Source organism: Podarcis filfolensis (assembly GCF_964270895.1).
Source record: "Podarcis filfolensis genome assembly, chromosome: 6".
Lineage (NCBI taxonomy): Eukaryota > Metazoa > Chordata > Lepidosauria > Squamata > Lacertidae > Podarcis > Podarcis filfolensis.
In genome coordinates, this window is record NC_139609.1 from 95112894 (window position 1) to 95137785 (window position 24892).

Here is a 24892-nt window from a genome sequence, read left to right on the forward strand (position 1 = left end):
ACTATTTTTGCAACCTTGATTGTATTCTATAATTTGTATGGTCAGTGTGACCTTTTGTTCCCAGGCTTTAATTTCCTTTTACAACCCTGAGACACTGCTATAGATCAGGGGGGCCCTTGATCAAGAAGATAAACAGCTGCCAGAGTATGGTTTCTGCCTGGCATGAGAGATACAAACATTTACAAATATATATTTCTTTAAGGTCATTTTTAGAATACAGGAATCTGATCAAAATATAAGCCTTGATTAAAAATGCAGGCTATGATCAGATGCCTCATTCCCCCCTTTCAAGCTCAAGGACCTTCCCAAGTGTCCTTGATAGCTTGACCTTCATCATATTCCTGAGGTAAAGCTCTGTATAGGGCCATGATATGAGGTAGAGTTTCATTTGAAATCATCTTGCTAATTGTACTTCTAAAACATGAAATGATACATGGCACCATACACAAAACCATTACTACTACCGTCAAGAAAAACAAGCAAGACAATAGTATCCCTTTGAGTCCTGCGACATTTGGTAACCAGTTGGTGAGCCATCCCATATCCCATCCTTCCCATGTTTGTACTGGGACATGTGCTATATTCTCCATCTTTGTGGCCAACACACGGATCGCCTCACCATTATCAGAAATGTTAAAGCAACAGGCATTCCCTGTCAAGTTCAAGACTCCACATAGGCCTCCCTGCCTGGCAAGTACATAATCCATTCCCATTTTCAGCTGCAAAATGGCGGCTCTACTTTCATCCAACTGTTGTGCAATAAGTCTCAAACTCTGGGCCGTTGCATTGGTTACAAGTTCCACTACTGCTTGCAATCGAATTATTCTGTTTAGATTATAAATAGGATCTCGAGCCCCTTGTATGAGCTCATCAGGATTCCAGGAGGCAGGTTCATAATAGGCTATAATGCGCTCTGGTGGCCAATCATCAGTATCGCTCCAACTTTGGGTACTTCCTCCTGCTATATGAGAAATATCAGCGTTTCTTCGTGTACGCTTGGCCGAACTAGTGGGCATAATCCACATTGGTGGTAATACCCATCCCAGGAAACAAGTCCCACTCCATTTGGAAGGGAGTTTCTTGTATGCCCATTCTCCACATATCCACCACAACCATCGGGTCTGAGGTCTTTGGTACGTGGAGTGCATAAGGCGAAATATCAAAAGGGGCATAGAGCTCACAGTGCAGTATGTTAGATTGCCTTTTTCTGTCATAGTTATGTTCCACACCATTTTCCATGCATGAATAAAAGGAGGTGCACAGGGCAAGGTATTCCGAGTTCGATAGGTAGTACCGTTTGCCCAGGTTTGACTATTCTTAATATAATCCCAAGTATAGTGGCAATGAGAAGAGCCTATCATGGTAGAATCAGCTGCCTCTGATGATTTATGTACACAGAATTCCCCTTGTACAGGTATAACTCGTATTGGTTTAGTTGAGTTCCATCCGGGGAAATTCTGTACTTCTGTTTGGTGTGGCATTTTGCTTACCATACCAATGGCATTTAATGGTATTGGTAATAAGGGCATACCTCCCTCTGAATCATCTGGCCCAAGAGAGCAAACAAGGCAATTGGTCCTATTTGTAACATTGGCTACCATCTCAGCTAAGCCTACCCACATATTGTGGTTTTGACTGAATCCATATTTAGCAAATTTGCTCAAATTCAAGGACCCTTCCCCTTCCCAAGGGATCAGGATTAATAATAAAATCATGTTGATGTCTAGTATATGCATTCCTTCCACAAAAGATTACCTTATTGTGATAACAAAAAAATATTAGTCCCAATATAATTCCTCCAGTGACAGAAATGGGGAACCACCAAGACCAAAACATATGTCCCAAGGATCCCCAATGAGTAATATCTCTGATAATTGTTCCACAGGGGGGGGGCAGTCAATCAATTGTATAAGAGAATCTTCCCGTTCACAATCGCTGGTTCAGATGCTCCTCAAGCTTCAGGCGTGCGCAGGTCAGCCAGCTTCCAGGTTGTGGCTGCAGCAGGCCGGTCGTCTAATGTTGCCCGTGACTTAGCCCGTTCCCCGTAGGGCTAGATACAGGGGTTTTTGGAGAGAGTCAGTTTTAAAGGATTAGAGGGGTCACCTTTGCACGTCCAACTGCCTTCGGACTTCTTCAAACGGGAGTGATGAATCCAGGGGGTCACCTCAGCTACCTTCACCGCTGTTGGAGTAGAGAGCAAGACGGTGTAAGGTCCACGCCACTTAGGTGCAAGTGGATCGCGTTTCCACTCTTTCACCCATACGCTATCGCCAGCCTGGAACTGATGAATCGGCTCGGCAATGCTGCACGGCGTGCGCTCGAGGGCCCACCTGTTAAGAGAAACAAAAACACGGGAGAGAGATTGCACTTGTCCCTGTGTCACATAGTCTCCTATTTGTTTGAGGTCAGCTGGAATATCCTGAACAAAGGAGGGCGGCCTCCCATACAGGAGCTCAAAAGGTGACAACTTAAGTCTTTTTGTGGGTGCGCACCGAACACGAAACAGTGTTATGGGTAACACATCTACCCATCCCAATCCTGTTTCCTGGGTTAATTTTGCCAATTGGGTTTTCAGAGTCCGATTCATTCTTTCAGTTTTCCCTGAACTCTGAGGCCTATATGCTGCATGCAGTCTCCATTTCACTTGTAGGACTCGACATACTTCTTGTACTACTTGATCAATGAACGCTGGCCCATTATCACTTCCAATGCATCTAGGTAATCCAAACCTTGGGATCAATTCGGTGAGGAGTCTCTTAGTTACCTCTCGTGCCTTTTCAGTTCTGGTGGGAAAAGCTTCAACCCATCCAGTAAGAGTATCTACAAACACAAGGAGATACTTGAATCCCTTAGAAGGGACCAGCTCTGTGAAGTCCACAATTAGGCTTTCCATGGGGACGTATCCCACATGTTGGATTCCAGGAGGTTGTACCGGTCCCTGCCTGGGATTGTTTTTAGCACAAAGAACACATTTCTGGGAAATGCAAGTTGCTAATTGTGATAGGTTAATAATATACAACTTCCGACTGAGACTCTCTCTGGTTGCAGTACCGCCAAGGTGAGTAGATTCATGATAATTTCTTACAATTGTGCCTGCTAAGTGATGAGGTACATAAATCCTATTGTCTGGCAGGATCATCCAACCGTCCTTCACAATCGCCCCTTCCTGTTCAGCCCACTTCCTCTCTTCTGGGGTATAGTGAGGTTTAACTTCTTCTGGAACTACCTCTGGTATGAGGGCTGCTATAAATCCTCCCACAGGCTTTTGGGCTGCCTCTCGGGCTGCTTTGTCAGCAGCATGATTTCCTCTGGTTATTGGATCCCTTCCACGTCCATGACCTTTGCAGTGCATTACAGCAATCTGTTCTGGAGCCCATACTGCTTCCAACAGGATTTCTACTTCAGGTCCATATTTCAAGGCCTTCCCATGGGCTCCGATTAGACCTCTTTCTTTCCATAGAGCTCCATGTGCATGCAGGGTTAAGAAGGCATATTTAGAATCAGTATAGATGTTTGCCTTACATCCGGCTGCCAATTGCAGAGCTCTAGTTAAACCTATAAGTTCAGCTTTTTGTGCTGAGGTGCCAGCAGGCAAAGCTTCAGCTTCCACAACTTCCTCATTGGTGACCACAGCATATCCTGCTCGTCTGGCACCCTCATGCAGGTAACTGCTACCATCAGTATAATATACAACATCTGGATTTTTCAATGGTTCATCTTTCAGATCGGGTCTACTGGAATAAACTTCATCCATTATTTGGAGACAATCATGTGATTCTTCATCATCTACCTCTGGTAGGGGCAGCAAAGTTGCTGGATTGAGCATATTCACTACTCGTAGATGAATCCTGGGATTTTCACACAATAGGCCTTGGTATCTAGCCATCCTTGGGTTTGTTAGCCAATAACTACCCTTATATTCCATAAGTGTCAGAACAGCATGAGGTACATTCACATACATCGTCTGGCCAAAGGTAAATTTATCAGCTTCTTTGACAAGGCTTGCAGTGGCCGCTACTGCCCTTAGGCATGGAGGCCATCCTTTTGCTACTGAGTCCAATTGTTTTGACAAATAAGCTACTGGACGGTTCCAACTTCCTAATCTCTGGGTCAGGACTGCCGCTGCAATCCCATTCTGTTCATGTACATACAGCTGAAAGGGTTTTTCCGAATTAGGCAGTCCAAGGGCTGGGGCCTCCATAAGTCGTTGTTTGATAGCTAAAAAGGCTTGTTGCTGCTCAGGTCCCCATACGAATGGGTCCTTTTCTGCACCTCGAGTGCTTTCATGTAAGGGCTTGGCCAGACTGCTGAAATCAGGTATCCATAGTCTACAAAACCCTGCTGTTCCCAGGAATCCTCTGAGTTGTTTCCTTGTGGTAGGTTCCTTAATAAGGCAAATAGCTTCTTTCCTCTCTGGTCTCAATGCTCGTTGTTGGTGTGAGATGTCAAAGCCCAAATATTTGACCTTTTCTAAACATAACTGTGCCTTTTTCTGGGAAACTCGGTAGCCAGCTTCCCAGAGCAAGTGGAGCAGTTCCTCTGTCCCTTCTTTACAGGTATCAAAATCCTTTGCCGCTAGTATAAGGTCATCTACATATTGCAGAACCACCTTTTCTCCAGGTATTGAGGGGTAACTTGTTAAATCTTTCGCCAAGGCAGTACCAAATAAAGTTGGGGAATTTTTGAATCCCTGGGGCAATCTTGTCCAGGTTAGCTGGCCTTTTGTTCCTGTCAAAGGGTCTTCCCACTGGAAGGCAAATATAGGTTGGCTCTGTGGTGCCAGCCGGCAACAGAAGAATGCATCTTTCAAGTCCAATACAGTAAAAAATGTTGCTTCTGGTGGGATCAAACTCAGCAGGGTATATGGGTTTGGTACATTTGGGTGCAAGGTCTCGATAGCCTGGTTTACGAGCCTCAAGTCCTGTACTGGCCTGTATTCATCTGTCCCAGGTTTCCGAACAGGCAAAAGGGGTGTGTTCCATTCTGATTGGCAGGGCTTAAGCAGACCATATTTTAATAGGCGGTCCAAATGTTTCTGGATGCCCTCTGCTGCTCGCCGGGGTAAAGGATATTGCTTTACAGATACAGGGGTAGCCATAGGTTTTAGGGTTACTACAATTGGAGCTATATTCTTAGCCATTCCTGGTGGGCTATTTTCGGCCCATACTCCTGGTGGCACCTGTAGGGTTTGGAGGAGCTTGTTTAATCCTGTATCCAATGTGGGTTGGACTTGCAGGGCTGACATTAGGCGCCATGATTGTTCCTTAGGTACTGAGAGGGTAATTATTCCTGCTGCCTTTGATGGCAGTTTCATTTCTGGACCTTGAGGAGTGAAGGTGATTTGGGCCTGCAATTTGGACAGCATATCTCTACCTAAGAGAGGTATTGGACACTCAGGTATATACAAAAACTGATGGGTTAAACGATGTCCCCCAATCTGGCATTCCAAAGGTTGAAGGAAAGACCTCTTAGCTGACTGACCAGTGGCACTTTTAATGACTACACTTTTGGATGCCTTTTTCTGCAATAGTTCTGGGAGTACTGAGTATTCAGCCCCAGTATCAATCATAAAGTCTATTAAATGGCTCCCTAATTGAATCGTGACCGTGGGCTCCTGGAAGCCTAACTTTATGGAGTCCGGTCGTTCCTAGTCTTGGGTAAAATCCTCCTCTGCCAGTCCAATGAAATTGTCTCTACTCTGTCCTTGTCCAGGTCTCTGATATCTTCCATTTCGGATCATTCCCCGTCCCCGTCCCTGGTTTCTTGGGCCGGAGCCTGGGCCTGGGCCTGGGCCTGGGCGTACTTCTTCCAACCTCAGGGGTTCAGGACACTCCCGCTTCCAATGACCCTCCTTCTTGCAATTCGCACATTGATTCCTTCCCAGTGGTGGATTCCTTCCCCGCCCTCTCCCTCCGTTTAAAGGGCGGTAGTCTTGCTTCACTGCTGTGGCTAGCATCACCATCTTTTCCTTCTGCCACTTCTTCTTCTCTTGTTTCTCAGCCTCATCCCTATTCCGATAAACTCGGCGTGCAATGGCCATAATTTGGCTCATCAGCATCCCTTCCCATCCTTCTGATTTCTGAATTTTCTTACGAATGTCAGAAGCACACTGGGCCACAAATGTAGCAGTAATCATTCTGCTGTTTTCAGGGGCTTCAGGGTCAAAAGGAGTCCATATACGATAGGCTTCCTGCAGCCTCTCTAAAAAATCTCCCGGACTCTCATTTGGTTTCTGTTCTACTTCTGAGACTTTAGACATATTAGTGGGCTTCTGGCATGCCCTGCGGATACCTTGCACAAGCGTCTGGCGGTAGGTGGTAAGCCTGGCCAGGTGAATTGCATTGTTTGGATCCCAATTAGGATCTTCCAAAGGAAAGTTATCCTGGAGATGACGGTCAATATTAAAAATATTTCCCACTCTGGCCTGCTCACGCAAATATATCTGTGCCTTTTCAATTATGTCTCTTCTTTCCTCAGTGGTGAACAGAGTATTCAGGAGTTGGCGGCAATCTGTCCAAGTAGGACTATGAGTATTTACTATTGAAGTCACCAAGTCCATCATAGCCTGAGGTTTTTCTGCGAAAGATGGGGTGTGTGTTTTCCAATTCATCAGATCCGTAGTTGTGAATGGAATGTACTGGAGGGTCGAAGTTCGAGGTGGCCGTGGTCCGGGTTGCCCGTTAACCAGCACAGGCTCCTCAAGTGCATCAAATACTCTTCTAAGAGGGGCTACTACGTGACCTTTCTCTTCGCTTTGCTCTAGGGGCCTCAAATCATAGGGGATGGTATCTGTCCCAAGGCGTTCTTTTAGCAGCTTTATACGCCTGGCTGTATTGCTTGCTGACCGATCAAGGTCTTCCTGTAACTTCTGTAATAGTTCTCTAGGATTTGGATGTACAGGGGTTTGGGGTGGGCAATTGGTTGTTCCACTAAAGGAGACTGTAGATGGAGTTCTACTGGGACTCACAGGTGGAATAACCACTTCTGCTTGGGCTTTATTATAGGACTCCAATGCCTCCTGAAGATATTTATCATAATCTATCAAGGAATCAAGTTCTGTGACTCCACCCCCATTATTCGTTCCACTTTCTTGCCTTGGGGTTACAACTGGTGGAGTATTTGGATTAGGCTCCCTTCGATGTGGAGCATAGGGTGGAGGTGGAAGCACCTCTTCCTCTGGTCCCTCAAAAATGGGTTTGAGTTTATTTGGCAAGATTCCTTTCCTAGCTTCGGCTTTTACAGCCAATAATTTGCATCGTTGGACTTTGCATTCCCTTATCCATGGAGGATTTTTATTTAATGTGCTCAGCCAAGAATCTATATATGAAAATTGTTCTGGGCACCCTCCCGTTTCTTTGGCGATATTAGTCCAAAGTTTGCTTACTAAATTTATATCAAAAGTTCCCTGAGATGGCCATTCAGTATTTTGTTTCGGCCACTCTAATTCACATAACGTTCTCAAGCGCTCTGGCGTCATTTTGACTCCATATGCCCCTGAGAAGGCTTTCTTAAAATTATTTAACATACATTCAAGAGGTGTATTTTCCCCCTTTGAACCCCCAACTCCCATTGTATGGCCCTGTGAAGTATCCACTCAGTCACTCACACACTCGCTTCGTGGGGTTCCTTGCCCAGTGAAGTCGCCTTACTGGGAAACGAAGTACTACCCACTCCACACTCAGGTCAGCTACAGATTGTACTTTCTCACACATACAATGCGCTGGATACTTCACCACACTCTACTTCCCAACCTTTCCCTTTTCCTCCACCAGACCACCGTCTGATGTACCCAACCACCTAGCGTACTCAGTTTCCCCCTTACTGAGACGCAGAAGTTTGATCAAGACTTCTCTTCCTCCCAATTAATTGGAGGGCCAAAACCCCTTTGTGCACTTACCCTTAGCGGATCCCTCTTTATTTCTCTGGTTCCCCCCGGTCCGTCGCCGTCGGTGAGCAGGGTATCAGACAGACGAGACTTCTGCGTTCCCCTGGAAAAATGTTCCAGTGCGCGCTGGGTAAGCAGTTAGTGGTCCTCCCTCTTGTACCCTGCCCAGTAAGGCGAAGGGGCTGCGTTCCAGCAGACCACTTATCCGAGTCACAGAGGCACCATAAAATGTAGCACCCTGCTTGTGGTTAACGCTTAGCTGGAATGAAATATTCAACGCAGCAATAGAGAAATTAAAATAATAATTTATTTGTCAGACAAATAAATGTGAGGCACAGTGGTATATGGTTACCAAGCTCTGGCCTGGCCTCCTGCCATTATGGCCAGCACTTATATTCCCTCAGCTCAGCCCCCTTGCTCCTCCTTTGGCTGCCTCTGTCCAATCAGCCTGGTTAAAATTCCTATTGGCTGTTCGCTAGAACCAATCATAAAAGATACACCCATTTCCTATTACCTTTTATGGGAGACAAAGAGCTATATTTCCTTCTATTTATAATTGGCAAACAGCCATTAACCTCTACAAGGCACCTTAATTACCAGATAACCTTTTGCCCTAGACTAGGCGCCTTAACTAACATTTCATCTTTTGCCCTATTGCCCTATTCACTCCAAAACAGATCTTTTGTTCATCTTCCCACACATTATCAATGAAAGATCTCCTTCTTTGGAGGTCATTAAGCAGAGACTTGACAACCATATGTCAGGAGTGCTCCGATGGCGTCTCTCTGTCTGGCAGGGGTCCGGACCCAATGGCCCTCGTGGTCTATTCCAACTTCTTCTATGATTCTATGATTCTATGATTTCTTACTTTCTAAATCCTTTGCATAATTACATTTAAGCCAATATATTTCATACATATATAGATTTTTAGAAGCAAAGACCTTTTCTTAAGTAAAAAAGGAACTTTATAAAAGCTAGGTTCTCTAAGTTTTCTAAATTCCCTGAAGCTTCAAAGCAGTTCCAGAGAGAGAGAGAGGCCTCTTCCCTAGCCAGCTCTGTTTGTATTAGCTCTTGCTTTTTTAACCTTAGGAAGATGTGGCTCAAGTTTAATGGGAGGCACAGTAATTAATTACTATTTTTGCAACCTTGATTGTATTCTATAATTTGTATGGTCAGTGTGACCTTTTGTTCCCAGGCTTTAATTTCCTTTTACAACCCTGAGACACTGCTATAGATCAGGGGGGCCCTTGATCAAGAAGATAAACAGCTGCCAGAGTATGGTTTCTGCCTGGCATGAGAGATACAAACATTTACAAATATATATTTCTTTAAGGTCATTTTTAGAATACAGGAATCTGATCAAAATATAAGCCTTGATTAAAAATGCAGGCTATGATCAGATGCCTCACTGTTGCGCAATAAACTTGGATCTTCTGCAGCTTGCTCCTGTCTCCGGCTGAGCTCATTTTTCCTCCGCAGGGACCCGCGGACTTAGTCCGACGAGCTGGGTGGCAGAGCAGCCTCGCACCCAGATTTTTACCGTAACAAGACCAAGAAGAATCGTAGCTCCATGGCATCGGGGCTGGATTGCCCAATGGGCAGAGTAAACACGTAGTTAGGTCTCACAAAGCAGAGTCACCAAAAATAAATGCGGTAATCAGGGCCAGATTTAGATTGGATGAAGCCCTAAACCATGGGTAGGCAATAATAATAATAATAATAATAATAATAATAATAATAATAATAATAAATTTTTATTTATTTATATCCCGCCCTCCCCAGCCAAAGCCGGGCTCAGAGCGGCTAACAACAGTAAAATGATGCAACATTCTAAAATCATTTCATTATAAAATCAATTCAAATCAGATTAATGGCAACCATTGGGCTAGAGTTCTGTGAGGATTACCAAAGGAGGGGGTCAGACTGTGCCTTGGCCAAAGGCCTGGCGGAACAGCTCTGTCCTGCAGGCCCTGCGGAAAGATGTCAAGTCCTGCAGGGCCCTAGTCTCCTGTGGCAGAGAGTTCCACCAGATCGGGGCCACAGCCCATGGATGGTCTGGGAATCAGCGTGTTTTTACATGAGTAGAATGTGTCCTTTTATTTAAAATGCATCTCTGGGTTATTTGTGGGGCATAGGAATATTTCCATTCCCCCCGCCAAATAAAATATTGTCCCCCACAAGGTCTGAGGGACAGTGGAGCGGCCCCCTGCTGAAAAAGTTTGCTGACCCCTGCCTTAAGCTACCGAAGGTAATGGGGCCCTTTATATGTCCAGTTGTCCTTTGTCAACAACAAATTGCCACTGTTTTTTGTGTTGAATATATTCTCTATGGTAATTTATGGACCTAATAGGTATCTAAAGCCATTTGCACATAACAAATAGGAGCCTACACAACACAAAACACTGTTGCTGTGTGTAGGTTTTGTTTTATTTGTTTTTTATCTTATATTTTGGAAATGTACATCCAGTTTTTTTTCCCTTTAAATTTTTTTGGGGCCCCCAAGAGAGTGGGGCCCTAAGCTATAGCTTGTTTAGCTTATATGTAAATCTGGCACTGATGGGGGGGTTTGGGGGGGGAGAATTAAATATTTATACCGAATTAGCCATGGGCGTAGCCAGGATTTTTGTTAGGGCGGGGCAGGACTTTTGTTTTTTGGGGGGGCAGAACCGACGTGATTGCTCAGTTACGTATTTCTATTGATTTAGGGGGGCAGTTGCCCCTCTGCACCACCCCCCCGCTACACCCATGCAATTAACCATCCTGGGGAAAATCAGGGGTTTGTTAGACTTCCTTACACGCCTCCTAATATTTTTCTTTTCTCTTTTTACTGCTTATCCCCACCCCTAAGCTTAAGGGGGGGCCACATCCTACTGACATAGATCGAAATAATGCGAGGAGATCAGATCTGGTCCTGTGTTGCAAAGCACATGTTTGCACATGCATTTCAGCATAGCTGTAAGCTTTGTGCCATTTTAAAAAAAAATTATTTTACAGTTTAGTATTTTTTAATTCGAATTACATATGTGTGGTGTGGGCACCACAGTCTTTTCAGCCCTCTGAAGGTCTGGGTCTTGACCTGGAGCAGAGGGGAGGGGTTGGAGCAGAGTGTTTCAATTTTCCCTGCCCTAGTTCCTTGGTGCTTAAATTCTCTCTCTCTCCCCCCCATTTTCCAAAGTGCACCTTGTGATATTTATTGTGTCTCCCCCTTTTGCCTGCGGCATAAATCTGCGCTGTTTGAAGTTTCTTAATCTTTCCCTTAGGCTTCAGTCTTTAGAGACGTCCTTAATTTTAAAAGCATTAGGTGGGTAAATGTCATGTTTTATGTACTGTACTTCCTGATTTCACAATGATGGTTGGCCCCTTTCATGACATCAGGCTATTGCATTATGCTTCCTTCTTGTCACTAAGAACGAGGTCCAAAGACGTTGTTTGTTTGTTCATGTATTTCCCTTATTAGTCAAGAGGTCTAGTTCATGGGTAGGCAAACTAAGGCCTGGGGGCTGGATCTGGCCCAATCGCCTTCTCAATCCAGCCCGCGGACGGTCCGGGAATCGGCGTGTTTTTACATAAGTAGAATGTGTCCTTTTATTTAAAATGCATCTCTGGGTTATTTGTGAGGCATAGGAATTCATTCATTTTCCCCCACCCAAAATACAGTCCACCCTCCACAAGGTCTGAGCATAGCTGTCAACTTTTCCCTTTTCTTGCAAGGAATCCTATTCGGAATAAGGGAATTTCCCTTAAAAAAAGGAAAACGTTGACAGCTATGGGTCTGAGGGACAGTGGACCGACCCCCTGCTGAAAAAATTTGCTGACCCCTGGAAATGCTTAACCTTCAAAATACCTTTTTGCTGAAGGATTGTTATGGAAGAACTATACAGTTTTTGTGTGTGTGTGTGTGAGAGATAGATCATGTTGAAAGAACCTCTGCCTCTAGGTGTATCCGCTGCTAAAGGAACCTCCATCTTCATAAGAAGTCTATCTCACTGCATGCTGGTTGCTGGGGACAAACTGTGTAGAAGCCTTTGAGGGATCCAAAATCTCCATAATGAGGACTTTGCAGCTGGGAAGGTGGATTTGCGGGAGTGGGGTGATAGGGGAATTTGGATCTGCTTGGGAAGAAGTCAAGCTATCCTAGTATTCTTCCCGACGATGTATGCTGCACCATCAGTTGGGATATGTACTTTGCAGGGTTTTGTGTGCAAAACCAAGACAACCCACATCTCTTGGTGGTGGGTGCAATTTTTGTTCTCAAAGGGAACAAATGCCATTTGGGTTTTCTGAGGTATGCATCTACTCTTTTAAAAACAGGTGGTCTTTTAAGCAAAGGAGGTGTGACAAGGGTGGGATAACTGATGCGAGCCTCCTTGATCTGGGACCAGCTTTCGGGAAGCAAAAGTCTTGGGCTGGCCTGCGTTGGTCCTTGGGTCTTTGCAGTGGGGCTTCTTCGTGGTGCTGATCTTTAAAGCCCTAAACGGCCTCGGCCCAGTATATCTGAAGGAGCGTCTCCACCCCTATCGTTCTACCTGGACACTGAGGTCCAGTTCCGAGGGCCTTCTGGCTGTTCCCTCACTGCGAGAAGCCAAGTTACAGGAAACCAGGCACAGGGCCTTCTCGGTAGTGGCACCCTCCCTGTGGAACACCCTCCCACCAGATGTCAAAGAGAACAACAACTACCAGACTTTTAGAAGACATCTGAAGGCAGCCCTGTTCAGGGAAGCTTTTAATGTTTGATGTATTACTGCTGGGGAAGCCTAGCCAGATGGGCGGGGTATAAATTATTATCATTATTATTATTATTATTTGAACCTCCTTGTCTCCTTAGGTGTGCCTGGCCCTGTGTCTTTTGCAGGGGTTGGCCACCTAAGGCCCGTGGACCCCCGCCGCCTGCTCCATCGGCTCCCATGCGCCACGCTAAACTGCCGCATAGCAGAGCGGGGACCACCCTCCATGATGCTGGCCAGCTTCCCATTGGCTGCAGAAAGCTCCTGCTGCCAATGGGAAACTGCGCACGCCTCCTTCGTGCTGGAAGGAGCGCCGGAAATAGCGTTTGTGCATGTGCGCGCACACACACACTCTGGCCTGCCGCGGCGTCTGCGGGACCGTGAACCGGCCCAAGACACAACAACTTTGTTGACCCCTGGTCTATAGCTTTTGGTGATTAGTAAAGACACACCTTTTCAACATCTGTTTGGAGGAGAGAGAGACCTGCTTAGACAAAGGGATTACCGTATTTTTCGCTCCATAAGATGCACCTTTTTCTTCCTAAAAAGTAAGGGGAAATGCCTGTGCGTCTTATGGAGCAAATGTGTGGTCCCTGGAGCCAAATTGTCCAGGGGTGAAAAGCAAATCATGCTCTCTCTTTTTTGAAAGAGGGAAGTGGGTGTTGAAACAAAGCCGCTGATCAGCAGGCAATCAGGGAGGGAGATAAGGGACGCTAGTAATAAAGGAGGCTGCCTGGGAGGGGGGAGGTAAAGACAGTGAACTTGCAAAGGGGGGAAACAGGAAGACTAAAGCAATAAGGAGAGAAATTAGAAGAAAAGGAGGAGCAAAAAACTGCTGCAGCTAAGGAAAAGACACTAAGGCAAACAAGAGGGAAGGGAGTGTTGAAAGGAAGCAGCTGATCAGTAAGTGATTGGGAGGGAGATAAGGGATGCTAGAGATAAAGGAGGCTGCCTGGGAGGGGGGAGGTAAAAGCCCATGGATCCTCAGGATTTTTGCATTGGGTCACCCCAAATTCACAATCTGTTCACATAGCATGTCCATGGCTACAGCCTGCACCAAAAAAAAATCACGCATCCACTGTTTCGTGGGGCCGCAATGGGACAAAAACGTGGTTACAAAGCACGGATCCACATGGATTCTCAGGATTTTTGCATTCGGTCACCCCAAACTCACCGTCAAGTCACATGTCTGTGGCCACAGCATGAATCACAAAAATCGTACATCCACTGTTTCGTTCAGAATATTTTTTTTCTTGTTTTCCTCCTCTAAAAACTAGGTGCGTCTTATGGTCAGGTGCGTCTTATGGAGCAAAAAATATGGTGGTTGCTGCAGCTATTAACAAACTGAATTATTTGAGTTGTTGTTTTGCTGCATTTTGAGGCCTGTGTTACTACATGGATGCTTTTTATCTTCCTCGATTCAGTTTTAAACTGCCCTCTTGGTTGTGCAAATGGCGGGACAGCAATAATCAGAATAAATATGTACAGCGCTTTGTGCTTGCCCCTGCTTCCCCCCCCCACTCACTCCATCAATTCAAACACAGACAACACAATTCGGTAGCAGAAGAAGGCCCTTTTTTATTATCCCTGAATTGCGTTTTACAATACTGCAGGTAGTTTAATCTGGGGGAGATTTGTTTCTCTTCCCCGTGATCTGTCCAGTTCAAAATCTGGCAGGAGAAAACAAGACTCTATCATGCAGAGAAAATTATTGCTGTCTTATCTTATTTACAGTATAAACACTGACGAGGATCTGGGTTGACCTTGATCGTTCCCAGTGCAAAAAGCAACAGGCGAGAAACCAGGAACCTTTGTTTACAGAAAGAAGCTTTCTGCTGCTTCTCGCTCATGTCAGAGGGAGGTGGTTTTTATTTTTGTGTAACGAAATGATATCTATGATGAAATAATGTAACCATCACATGGATGCTGCTTTGAGTGTGCTTGTGCAAGCACAGGACTATGGTGGTGCTGAACCTATGTGCAGAATTCCATAAGTGTCATCATGGCACCTAAGAAGACGTTAGCAATACCTTGAGCCTCGGCATGTTTTTGAATTGTGCTATTTGTGCCCCGCGGGGGAAATTACAAATGATTATTGTATACAGCCTTTTCCCACTCCTTGGTGGGAACAGCTAAGACTTGCCCAAGCCCTAAGAGGAGGGAAAAAGTAGGATAATGCCTGTATCGAGGTCCCCGTAACCCGTACGGTAGGGACGCGGGTGGCGCTGTGGGTTAAACCACAGAGCCTAGGGCTTGCCGATCAGAAGGTCGGCGGTTCGAATCCCCGCGACAGGGTGAGCTCCCGTTGCTCGGTTCCCGCTCCTGCCCACCTAGCAGTTCGAAAGCACGTCAAAGTGCAAGTAGATAAATAGGTACTGCTCCGGCAGGAAGGTATATGGCGTTTCCGTGCGCTGCTCTGCTTTGCCAGAAGCAGCTTAGTCATGCTGGCCACATGACCCAGAAGCTGTACGCCGGCTCCCTCAGACAATAAAGTGAGATGAGCGCCACAACCCCAGAGTTGGCCACGACTGGACTTAGTGGTCAGGGCTCCCTTTACCTTTACCTTTAACCCATACTGTACGGCCAGTGTGTGTGAGCTGCTGAGGGAGCGAAAACCTTGTGTGCTGCTGTTGTTGGAAGTGGGGAAAGAAACCTGGGGGAAGCGAGAACGATGGTGGGGCAGAGACGGGGAAAGGCAGCTCTGTGGGGCAGAGAGAGGAGAACAAGCCATGTTTCAAATGAGCACATCAAGTTGGAATTGTAGCAAAACTGCTTTTCCGCCATTCACACATTCCTGCTCCTACGGAATGGTCATTTCCAAACTTTTGGTAGCCGAGGCACACTTTCCCCCTGAATTAAAATTGGAAGCACGTGTTATTTTTTTACACACACCCTCAAAAGGGTTTGCTTTTTCTGAGCATGTAACAGACAGGGTTCCTTTTCCCTCAGAGGGGCGATGCTCCCCTTCCCATATAAAGTCACAGGTCTGAGAGAAGCTCCGGTGCAGAGACTATGCAGAGAAAAGAGGCAACTTGGATTCTTTGAGCTCATAGGAGCCTTTGATTATTAGCTACGCCCCACCCTTTAACCCTCTTGTGATGCATTAATGTGTTTTGGCTCCCCAGTGGAAGTTACAGCTCCAGGAGAATGTATGGGACTTGTGGCTTGTGGAATGCTTGTGGTGCATTCCAAAGGTGGAGGGGGGATGCGTTGATGAGCTGTGGCATTTGACGCACCTGTTCTAACAACAAACAGTTTTCTTGGACAACCGAGAAGACCGTTGCCGAGTTGTGTCCGTTGTCCTGCGAGATGGCTCGTTGGGTCAGAGGTAGAAAATTGGAGGTGTCACAAAAAGCGGGTGAGTCTCTTGTCACATTCATTGTTGGGGCCCTTTCCCCTCCCCAGAGGTTTATATGTCCACATCTGGAAGACACCGATGTTGTTTATGTACTATTGTCCACAGCGCCGAAAAGTTTTAAGCACATGCAAAATGGCAGAGGCTGGAGAGGCAACGTTCACCTGGAGAGTTTGCATAGAAACGGCTGTTGCTTCCCATCACCTGGAATTGCAGCCCACGGAGGAGCCGACATTTCTCACCGGTGAGGAAGACGTGACGGAACAGCTTTGCCTTCGAACAGGTCCTGCACAGCCCAAAACACAGTCTGTTCCGAAGGGGGCAATGAAACTGAAAAGTTATCTTCTGAAACATTCCACTTCCCGCATGGCTTTTACTCATTCGGCTGAGTGTAGAGTTCTGTGCCCCCCTACGTTTTTTCAATTTAAAAACATCCATCACTTTATCAGCAAAATATAAATGTCATTTAAGGAGGAGTTGCCCCCTCCTGGTTCTTAACTCTTGTTTTAGGCTGGAGATGATGGCTAGGAAGAGAATGGATGGTTGTTTGAGAAAGACTTTGGTTCCCAGAGCATGCCCACGTTTATTTTGTCCTGCTTTTTGTTCGAGAAAACTGGTGCCAGATATTGGCTATGAGGCAGAGCTGCCAATCAGGAAGTCTCCGGCTGAAATATTGCCTCTGTGGCGAGCTGCCTAGGTGAGTTTCGGCTGCCTCCAGGCTGTCACTATTTTGCAGGAAGAGTTCGAGCGCATACCAGAAATTTCGGTTTGCGCAGTTAAAGTGGATTAAAACGCTCTTGCCACCTTAGCGCGACAAATGCGCTTTAAAAGCGAAAGGTTTGCACTTAGGGAAGTAATAGCGAAATGCTGTGAAAAGTGGTATGAGCTAACACATGGAGATGTAAATATTCCCACAAGCAGATCAGGATGAATGCAGGATGAATGCTCGTCATATAGCCTCACCACAAACAATTCAGATTGCTCTGTAGAGACTTGGTACAATCTACCTTTCCCCGTAAGCTTTGTGCAGGCAAGTCAGGACACATGTTCAATAAAGAGGTCATCTGAGGAACCCTGTATTCTCTCTCGGTCTCCCCCCATCCCATCCCAGGGGCAGCATCTGACTAACCTTAGGCAAAGACCCACAGCGCAACGAAATAGGGTATGTTTTGCATGTGAATATTCAAAGTCCAGTTCCCATCATTCAACAACCATCACTAACACAGGTCAAAGTAAATCGGTGATTCCTCCTTGCAAATGGATCCTAGCTCTTTGAAAACAGCCGCTGCCGCTACAGAGCTCTAATATGCCTTCAGCTTCTGTGACAATGGTGTACCTGCAAACAGCTTCTGCCATCGACGTCCTGCTTGCTAGGATTCATGCAAAGAAACCCCCAATGTTTCACCCACCCATTCTTCTTAAACAATAAATAGCATAAATAGCATAAATTAGAACTTTAAAATAGAGAGCTCCTAAATTTATGGCAGCAGCTGCCATTCTTGCTAACTCACACGTTTGAAAGGACAAACTCCTCAATCAAAGGGAAATGGAATTACTATATTTCTGCTATGAGAGTGGCATAAAGCTGCCCCATCCCCTGTTACATCCCATACCTCTGATGGGCTTGCAAAGGCAAGAAGGCGGGAGCTGAGCAGAGAGGCCTCCTGATTGGCTGAAAGGCAAATGGTACGCCACAATCCATTGACACTTCTCAAAGGAAGAATATGGGCATCTAATACGGGCGCCTCTGTAGCAGCAAGAGATTCCACACCCGCCATTAACAAATGTGGAATGGCAACAGAATCAGGGCTTCCTGGCTACAGTGGTGTAGCTAGCTGCTCTGGTGCCCGGGGCGGTACGCTCACCCTGCAGCCAGGGGTGGAGCAAGCCGCCCATGGGGACGGGGCGAGCCAAGACAGGGCGCTCTGTGTGGAGCCTCTCCGCAGCCTCCCCCTCAGCTGTAGGGCGGCTGAGGCGGCAGGCAGACGCAAGCCCTGCGCTACTCAAAAAAGCAGTGCAGAACTTGCAGGCAGTCTGCCCGCCGCCTCCCCCCCAGGAGTGACGCATGGCTCAGGTTCGTTGCAGGCCCCGCGGTGTGGCGCCCAGTGCCCCCCGCCTCACCTAGCTACACCTCTGAATTAGGCAGGTTCATGGAGGAGAGGGCTGTCGAAGGCTACTAGCCATAAAGGCTGTGCTCTGCCTGCAAAGTTGGAGACAGCAATGCTTCTGGTTTCTGGAAATCACTCAAGGGGAGAGTGTTTCTGCAGTGGCGTAGCAAGGGGTGTGCGGTGGGTGTGGGAGCTATTTTTTCAAAACCACATATTTTTGCCATTTTGTCACCCCCCTCAGTGATGACACCCAGGGCAGCCCATACCCACCGCACCGCCTTCCTACGCCACTGCCTGGCTATGCCGCCGCCTGGAAACAATGTTTGGATTCAGCTCTGCAGTCAATCTGTTTCTTGCCCTTGTCCCTTCCAGCCTTCAATGAAGAATGCTTCTCTTGCGATGACAGGAGGATGGAGAGGTTATGGTTGGGGTTTTTGCATTGGGTTCTTCTCGGGAACATGGTGTTGTTCCTCGGAAGCTCTTGAGGGCGTCCCACAATGTGGAGATGGGTGAATGAGGGCCAGCTTTGGTGAAGTCCCATCTCAAAGGCATCACTGTTAGCAACCACTAGGTGGAGATGTCAAGTAACCGGGAATGAGAAGACCTACAACCTCTGTGCAAAAAAATCGGGATGGATGCTCAACAAACAGGCTGTCTGGGGGAGATCCTAATTCTGACAACCATATAGAAATAAATAAATGACTGGTTCTCTCCCCCCACCCATGCATTGTGCCTTCCTGGGTCCTTCAGACATAAAAAAAGTTCCTGTTTCCTATGCCAAACACAACAAATCAATCTCTTCCTCACTTCCAAAGCATGATTTGAGAAGTCGCTCCGTCCAAGCATCCCACACCCAGCCTTGTCAGCTTTGTGGGTACCCTTCCTCGCAATGCCCCCCTGAGTCGGGTTTCACAGCTTCTGCGCTTGTTCTGTCCCCAAAAGATCTCAAAGGGCAACACTGATAGCTTTTCTTCCTCCCCATCAAGGGGAGAAGAAGGAGCAGCACACTAAATAAATAACGTAATAAATAATATAAATACACCCGAGAGAGAGAGAGAGAGAGAAAGATATGGAAAGAGAGACGACTGTCTCTTTCTTTCCCTCTCTATATCCTGGTAATCCTGAAGAAAAGTCAAAAGCTTGTCTTGCTCGTGCAAGACCAAGCGAGGAGTCTCCCAGAAGACGGCCTTCTGCTGGCGTTGACTGGAGTTATTGCTTCGGTTGACGATTTGGAGAAGGAAGGAGAAAAAGGCAGGTCAGGAGGACCAGGGGTGGAGAACGTTCTGCGGACCACAGCTCCCACCGCTGATGAACATGTGGTTGATGGGAGCGGTGGTCCAAGAATATCTGCAGAACATCCCTTGGACCACCTCTGGGTTTGAAGGTTGCTGGGCCTCGGGACCAATGCTTGCCATCTTCCCAAAGTCTCCATCACCTTCTGAGAAGGACAGGTTGCGGTTGCCAGGTTCTTAAGTGCTTCCTCCCGGTAACAGAACGACTTGCAATTTGTTGCGGCGGTCCCTTTCACCTCCCAGGGCGACGTTTGTCCTTTCTTGTCCAAACCCCAGATCCCTGAAGACGGTTGCCGTGGTCCTGCCCCTGGACCTTCTCTCCTTCCCCTGGCCGGCTCAGTTCTCCTCCTCGCAGGCGTGCTCAGCCCCCTTGAAGCAGGCAGACTCGTAGTGCTTGCTGAGGTACGACTTGAGGGCGAAGGTCTTCTCGCATTGCTTGCACTTGTAGTGCTTGAAGGCTGAGTGCGTCTGCATGTGAGCCCGCAGGTTGGAGCGGTCAGCGAAGGCCTTTCCGCAGTGGGAGCAGCCAAAGGGCTTCTCGCCCGTGTGGGAACGCATGTGTCCCTGCAGGAGCCACGGCCGGCTGAAAGCCTTGCCGCACACGTCGCACTTGTGTTTCAGGTTGTGCGTCAGGATGTGCATGGCCAGGGCAGGCATGGAGACGTAGGCCTTGGAACAGGTGGGGCACTTCCTCGCCATCTTGCTGTCCAGGCTGCGGTGCGTCTGTTTGTGCCGGCTGAGGTTGGAAGACGTGGCGTAGGTCTTGCCGCACTCGCTGCACGAGTGGCGGTGCGCGCCCCGCCGCTGGCCCTCTCCCCGGCGCCGCGACCGCCCGTCGGTGATGAAGAAGGCGTCCATCGAGTAGCTCTCGGTGACGGCGGCTTCGCCGTTGAAGTAGTGCGCCGACAAGCTGGATTGGGGGCTCTCGGGGTCGCTGTAGTCTTCGTGCGACGGCGTGTAGATTGGGTCTGAGGATGCCAAGTGGAGCTTCTTCTTTTCATTCTTGTAGCCGGACGACGCGAGGCAGGTCTGGAGATAGCCTATGGAGGACAGAAAGGGTTCAGTTAATCAGAGAATGCTAGAGTTCGAAGGAACCCCCAAATGCCATCTAGTCCAACCCCCTGCAATGCAGGAATCTCAACTAAATCATCCATGACAGACGGCCATCCAACCTCTGCTTAAAAACCTCCAAGGAAGAATAGTCCCCCATCTTCCAAGGGAGTCTGGTCAACTCGTTGATGAAATCACAGAATAACAACAACAACAACAACAACAATCTATTATTTGTACCCTGCCCATCTGGCTGGGTTTCCCCAGCCCCTCTGGGTGGTTTCCAACAAAGATTAAAAATACATTAAAATGTCACACATTAAAAACTTCCCTGAACAGGGCTGCCTTCAGGTGTCTTCTAAATGTCAGGGAGTTGTTTATCTCTTTGACATTTGGTGGGAGGGCGTTCCACAGGGCGGGTGCCACCACCGAGAAGGCCCTCTGCCTGGTTCCCTGTAACCTAGCTTCTCACAGGGAGGGAACTGCCAGAAGGCTCTCGGCACTGGACCTCAGTGTCTGGGCTGAACGATGGGGGTGGAGACGCTCCTTCAGGTATACATAGAACTGTAGAGTTGGAAGGAACCTAAGAGTCATGTACAGATGCTTCAGGTTACAGATGCTTCAGGTTACAGATTCCGCTGACCCAGAAATAGTACCTCGGGTTAAGAACTTTGCTTCAGGATGAGAACAGAAATCGCGTGGCAGCAGTGGGAGGCCCCATTAGCTAAAGTGGTACCTCAGGTTAAGAACAGTTTCAGGTTAAGAACGGACCTCTGGAACGAATTAAGTTCTTCACCCGAGGTACCACTGTAGTTCAAAAATGGAAAGAAGAAGTCCCAGCGAAAGCAGAATGGATACGAAAACTTATGGAAAATGCAAAAGTGGCGAGATTTACCGAAAAACTAAGCAATCCAGATAAAAATTCTTTTTATATATAAAAGAATGGAAATGGTTTATTGAATATTTACAAATAAACCGCAAACAGATAAGAACATTGGCAGGATTATTGTAATAACCTGCAGTTTTTATAAGAGTATATATTTAAAGCAGATAAATAAATGAGCACATTAAGTTAATTTGGATATGCGGAAAATATTAAAATTTAAGGAACTGCAGAAAGAGGGGGAAGGAAGTCAAGTTTTGAAATGCTAAAATGATGTAAAAATATTGAAATGTATAAAATTGGAAATCATATTGATGATGATGATGGTGGCATCTAGTCGAACCCTCAGCAATGCAGGAATAATGAATCAACGTATGCATTTAATAATATTTCTACGCTGCCCCATACCGCAGGCTACTGACAGCCAGCAGGGCATTCAAATAGGAAGCTGCCTTATATCGAATCAGACGATTGGGCTGTCTCACTTAGTATTGTCAACACTGGCTGGCAGCAGCTCTTTAGGAGCTCAGGTGGGGGTGTTCCTCAGCCCTGCCTGGATTGATCCTAGGCATTAAGCTTGGGGTCTCCTGCATGCAAAAGAGGTGCTGTACCCCCTCAGCAATGTCTCTTGCTTTCTGGAAAGCAGGTATAATACAGCCAACGAACAGGAATGATTTAAAGGCACCACCGAAGACCTGTGGAAGTTTGCAGGTGAGCTTTTTCTGTGGTGGTTTGCATGACAAACCACTGCTTTAAAAAAGGAGGAAGGGAGGGATTAGCATTATTACTGTATTACAGTAATTCTGAAAATGGCTAAGATTTCTAACTCCATCTGAAACATGGATTCTGAGGTAAAGGTACAGTGGTACCTCGGGTTAAGTACTTAATTCGTTCCGGAGGTCTGTACTTAACCTGAAACTGTTCTTAACCTGAAGCATCACTTTAGCTAATGTGGCCTCCTGCTGCTGCCGCGCCGCTGGAGCATGATTTCTGTTCTCATCCTGAAGCAAAGTTCTTAACCTGAAGCACTATTTCTGGGTTAGCGGAGTCTGTAACCTGAAGCGTATGTAACCTGAAGCATATGTAACCCGAGGTACCTCTGTAAAGGGACCCCTGATCATTAGGTCCAGTCGTGGCCGACTCTGGGGTTGCGGCGCTCATCTCGCTTTACTGGCCGAGGGAGCCAGCGTACAGTTTCCGGGTCATGTGGCCAGCAGGACTGAGCCGCTTCTGGCGAACCAGAGCAGCACACGGAAATGGCGTTTACCTTCCCGCCGGAGCGGTACCTATTTATCTACTTGCACTTTGACGTGCTTTCGAACTGCTAGGTTGGCAGGAGCAGGGACCGAGCAATGGGAGCTCACCCTGTTGCGGGGATTCGAACCGCTGACCTTCTGATCGGCAAGCCCTAGGCTCTGTGGTTTAACGCACAGCGCCACCCGCGTCCCGGATTCTGAGGTGCTGCATCCCAAATATGAATACAACAAAAATCTGATAGCTATACAATAAGAAAACAAATAATTGCAAAGGAATTAAGGAACAAGATCTGAGAAATGTGGTCTCATTGAACAAAGTGCCACATAATTCATTCACGAATCTTTTGATGTCTGCACAGAGCTCCATCTATTTTGATCAGGGCCAATAATAATAATAATAATAATAATAATAATAATAATTTATGTTGCCCATCTGGCTGTGTCAGAGAGTCCTATCGCCTTCCATCTGACGATCCTTATTAACCTAGATTGCCTCAGCATTGAACCTGAGAACCTTTGCACGCAAAACATGTGTTTTTGCCACTAGGTTATGCTTTGGTGTTGCAACTAGGAAACAGGGCATAGGAGAGAGGACAGACATCTGCATAGACGTGTTTGCAGAATGTCAACTCCTTGAGAAAGAGAAGCCAGTGTGTTTCTTTCCCACACTGGATGAAGGGAAAACCAAGTCTTCCTCTTGACTCCCTTTTCCAGGGAAGCCTTTGATGACAGCCAGTGCTGTCAGCGAACGAGGGATGCAACTCAGAAGCAGCTCAGCAAACAAAGGAGCATCGGGCGCACGGTTCCACAGCGAGAGGCTACTACGAATGTGCTTGTGTTCCCCCCCTTCCCTGGGGAAATAAGAGGAGCTGAAGTGGAAAGAGCCGACCTCTTTCTCAGGCCGTTCCTTCTGTCTTGTCCAATTTCCTCTTGATTGACGGAGGGAAAGGCAGAGGCGAGCCGGGTCATCTCATTACCTCCCCTCATCTGCCTCACACGAAAATAAAAAAGGAATTAAATTTTGTCAGCTGCCAAATAGCCTAGAAGTTAGTAAAACGGGAAGTGGGTCACAGTCACGCTGAGCGGAAAGGCGCTTTGTGCATTTTGTTCACGGGGTACAATCTTCTCTCCAGGATCAAACTCTAGGAAAACTGGGTGCGTGCACAGCACTGATTGGCACTGGTCTGTGACGTCACCAACCCACCTTCCCAAGGTTTTTTTTTCCAACTGAAAAAGAGTGAAAATTTAAAAGGCCAACAGCTTGCCAGAAGCTTTGGTGGAATTGGAAGCTGGGTGACTCTCTAAGCATTCGGTTTGCTAATACTGTAAGTCTGTCAGTGAGGAGGCTGACTCAAGACGGACAAAAGAGTTTATTCACATAGTGTATAGCCAAAAAAAAAATTAACTCCCACAACATGCAGTGATAGCCAACAAGGTGGAGGGCTTAACAAAAGGATTAGACAATTTCATGGACAATAAGGTTAGAAAGGGCTATTAGCCACAATGGCTAAGTTGTACCTCGACTGCTTGAGCTTATATGCCTCTGGCTACCAGTTCCTGGAAACCGCAGGAGGGGAGAGGGCTGCTTGTGAATTTTCCATTTGGGGTATCTGGTTGGCTATTGTCAAAACAGGATTCTGGATTAGATGAACCCTTGACTTGATACCTGAAGGAGCGTCTCCACCCCCATCCACGCCCCGGACACTGAGATCCAGTCCTTCTGGCGGTTCCCTCCCTGTGAGAAATGAGGTTACAGGGAACCAGGCAGAGGGCCTTCTCGGTAGTGGCACCCTCCCTGTGGAACGCCTTCCCATCAGATGTCAAGGAGATAAACAACTATCTGACTTTTAGAAGACATCTGAAGGCAGCCCTGTTCAGGGAAGTTTTTAATGTCTGATGTTTTATCGCTTTATTATTATCATCACCAATTCTGTTGAGAGCAGTCCAGAGTGGCTGGGGAAACCCAGCTAGATGGGCGGGGTATAAATAATAAATGTTTATGATTATGATTTAGCAACCAGGCTCTTCTTATGACAAAGGGAAAACCCAGTGGATTTGCTCCAAAGGTGGTCGGCGGACACAAAACCAATTCATTTTGGGAAAGGAAAAACACCCTTGCGCTCCCTGCAATAATGATTGTGACTGTTTCCCTCAACTCACTGCAGTCCCTTGCAATTTAAATTGGAAGCCCAGAAATATATGAACAGTTTACTCCACTTCTCCTGAAATATGTAAAAATGAAATAAATTGATGCCTAAATTCCCCCACTCCTCCATTTCTAACTGCTGCCTGTTCTGACCTATATGGTGGCGCTGTGGTCTAAACCACGGAGCCTCTGG

General features: G+C 46.9%; 2 protein-coding genes and 1 long non-coding RNA gene across 3 annotated transcripts in view; 1 reads left to right on the plus strand and 2 right to left on the minus strand.

Moving 5' to 3' along the window:
• Window positions 1–1666: 1666 nt before the first annotated feature.
• LOC310764666 (uncharacterized protein) lies at window positions 1667–7755 on the minus strand. The gene is made up of 3 exons (XM_083619053.1): window positions 6681–7755; window positions 6251–6431; window positions 1667–2538 (listed from the first exon to the last, which is right to left on the minus strand). Exons 1-3 carry the CDS (start codon window positions 7568–7570, stop codon window positions 2524–2526), a joined length of 1086 nt encoding a protein of 361 aa, XP_083475179.1. The 5' UTR covers window positions 7571–7755; the 3' UTR covers window positions 1667–2523.
• LOC310764886 lies at window positions 6360–7095 on the plus strand. Its single transcript, XR_014549322.1, has 2 exons — window positions 6360–6488; window positions 6532–7095. It is a non-coding gene; the product is annotated as an uncharacterized lncRNA (long non-coding RNA).
• A 6413-nt stretch (window positions 7756–14168) lies between the features above and the next one.
• Window positions 14169–24892, minus strand: part of SCRT2 (scratch family transcriptional repressor 2) — a 31461-nt gene continuing 20737 nt past the window's right edge. The window contains exon 2 of the mRNA XM_083619140.1: window positions 14169–20404. Coding sequence (XP_083475266.1) covers window positions 19701–20404 — 704 coding nt within the window. The 3' untranslated portion in view covers window positions 14169–19700. The remainder of the gene's footprint in view (window positions 20405–24892) is intronic.

Excerpts from the sequence above, each read along its gene's own strand:
- LOC310764666 (XM_083619053.1), bottom strand. The coding sequence starts at position 7,570 with ATGGGAGTTGGGGGTTCAAAGGGGGAAAATACACCTCTTGAATGTATG. Across the intron at positions 6,432-6,680 it reads GAGGAGCCTGTGCTGGTTAA|TGAGCAGGCCAGAGTGGGAA; the intron begins CGGGCAACCCGG and ends GATATATTTGCG.